General features: G+C 54.8%; 1 protein-coding gene across 1 annotated transcript; it reads right to left on the reverse strand.

The window, feature by feature from the left end:
- Nucleotides 1-204: 204 nt before the first annotated feature.
- J4E82_011741 (uncharacterized protein) lies at nt 205-849 on the reverse strand (the record flags this gene model as incomplete). Its single annotated transcript, XM_051737932.1, has 1 exon — nt 205-849. The coding sequence occupies one exon, from the start codon at nt 847-849 to the stop codon at nt 205-207; it is 645 nt and encodes a 214-aa protein (XP_051582309.1).
- Between the last annotated feature and the right edge of the window lie 262 nt (nt 850-1,111).

The raw sequence follows: 1,111 nt of genomic DNA on the forward strand, positions 1-1,111 counted from the left end.
AGATCCTAGAGGAAATAGGCACAGTAAACTACAAACTCCAACTGCCACCAGGCATGCGCGTCCACCCTGTCTTTTACAAGAAACTCCTGGAACCAGCACCTCCAGATGCCGAGCTAGCAACGGACATAGAGCTCGAAGACGACGAATACGAGGTCGAAGAAATTAGGGACCTGCGGAAAGTCGGTCGTCAGTGGAAATACTTGGTCAAGTGGCAAGGATGGCCGGAAAGCCAGAACACTTGGGAACCAAAAGAAAATTTGACGAACTGCAAGTCACAGGTACTTGAGTACCACCGGAGACACCCAGGGAAGCGAGGACCGGGTCCTCGAGGGAAAGGAAGTAATCAGAAAAAGGGTCGAAAGAAGCGTCAGCCTGTAACCAGCCCAAGTCAGTCGACGATCCGGGTAGCAGTGGTTCGGTTGCCAGAAGGTCCGTACCCGGGGCAGAGTCCCCCTCGGCCTGCTCTTTCGCACGATCCTGGAAATTCAGGATGGCAAGATCTCGATCAGCGTATGAGTGCTCTCGCGCCTCGACCTCTAGGAGCTCTCGGCGAACGCGAGCAGCCTCCTCTTCGATACGAGCCAACTCAAGGCGTTTCTCACGCTTTTCCCGCTGAACTTTCTCCCACTCTTCCTCGGAAACAAACAGACTGCAGGCCGCAGACACCGAAATGCAACCAGCACAACGGCCAGACGCAGTATCCACGAAACAACGAAGATTCTTCTCCTCACAACGTCTACAGCGAAAAGGCATTTCCAAATTCTGCTCCTTCACACGGTCAGCACGAGCACGGCGCTCAGCGGTCGAGTTTTGCGCACGGTTACGACGGACAGGCTGAACCTTGGGCATGGTCAGGAGAAGTGAGGAAAGGAAAGAAGAGGGGATACGACACCACAGGAACACCTAAACCTCCACCGCCGCCGCCGGACTAGGCGCGGGAAAACAATAATCCAGGGTATCGGGACGATACGCCTAAGAAGGGGGGTAATGTTACAAGGTAACAAGGAGTTGCTTCCTTTTGTTATGCAGGCCGCAGGAAGGAAGACCATCGGGATAGCCGCGATGGAAGGTCGCTGATCCAAGGCGGGGCCTGGGATCACGTGACGTGCCA

Source organism: Alternaria postmessia (assembly GCF_024291825.1).
Source record: "Alternaria postmessia strain BMP 2775 chromosome Unknown scaffold_447, whole genome shotgun sequence".
NCBI lineage: Eukaryota > Fungi > Ascomycota > Dothideomycetes > Pleosporales > Pleosporaceae > Alternaria > Alternaria postmessia.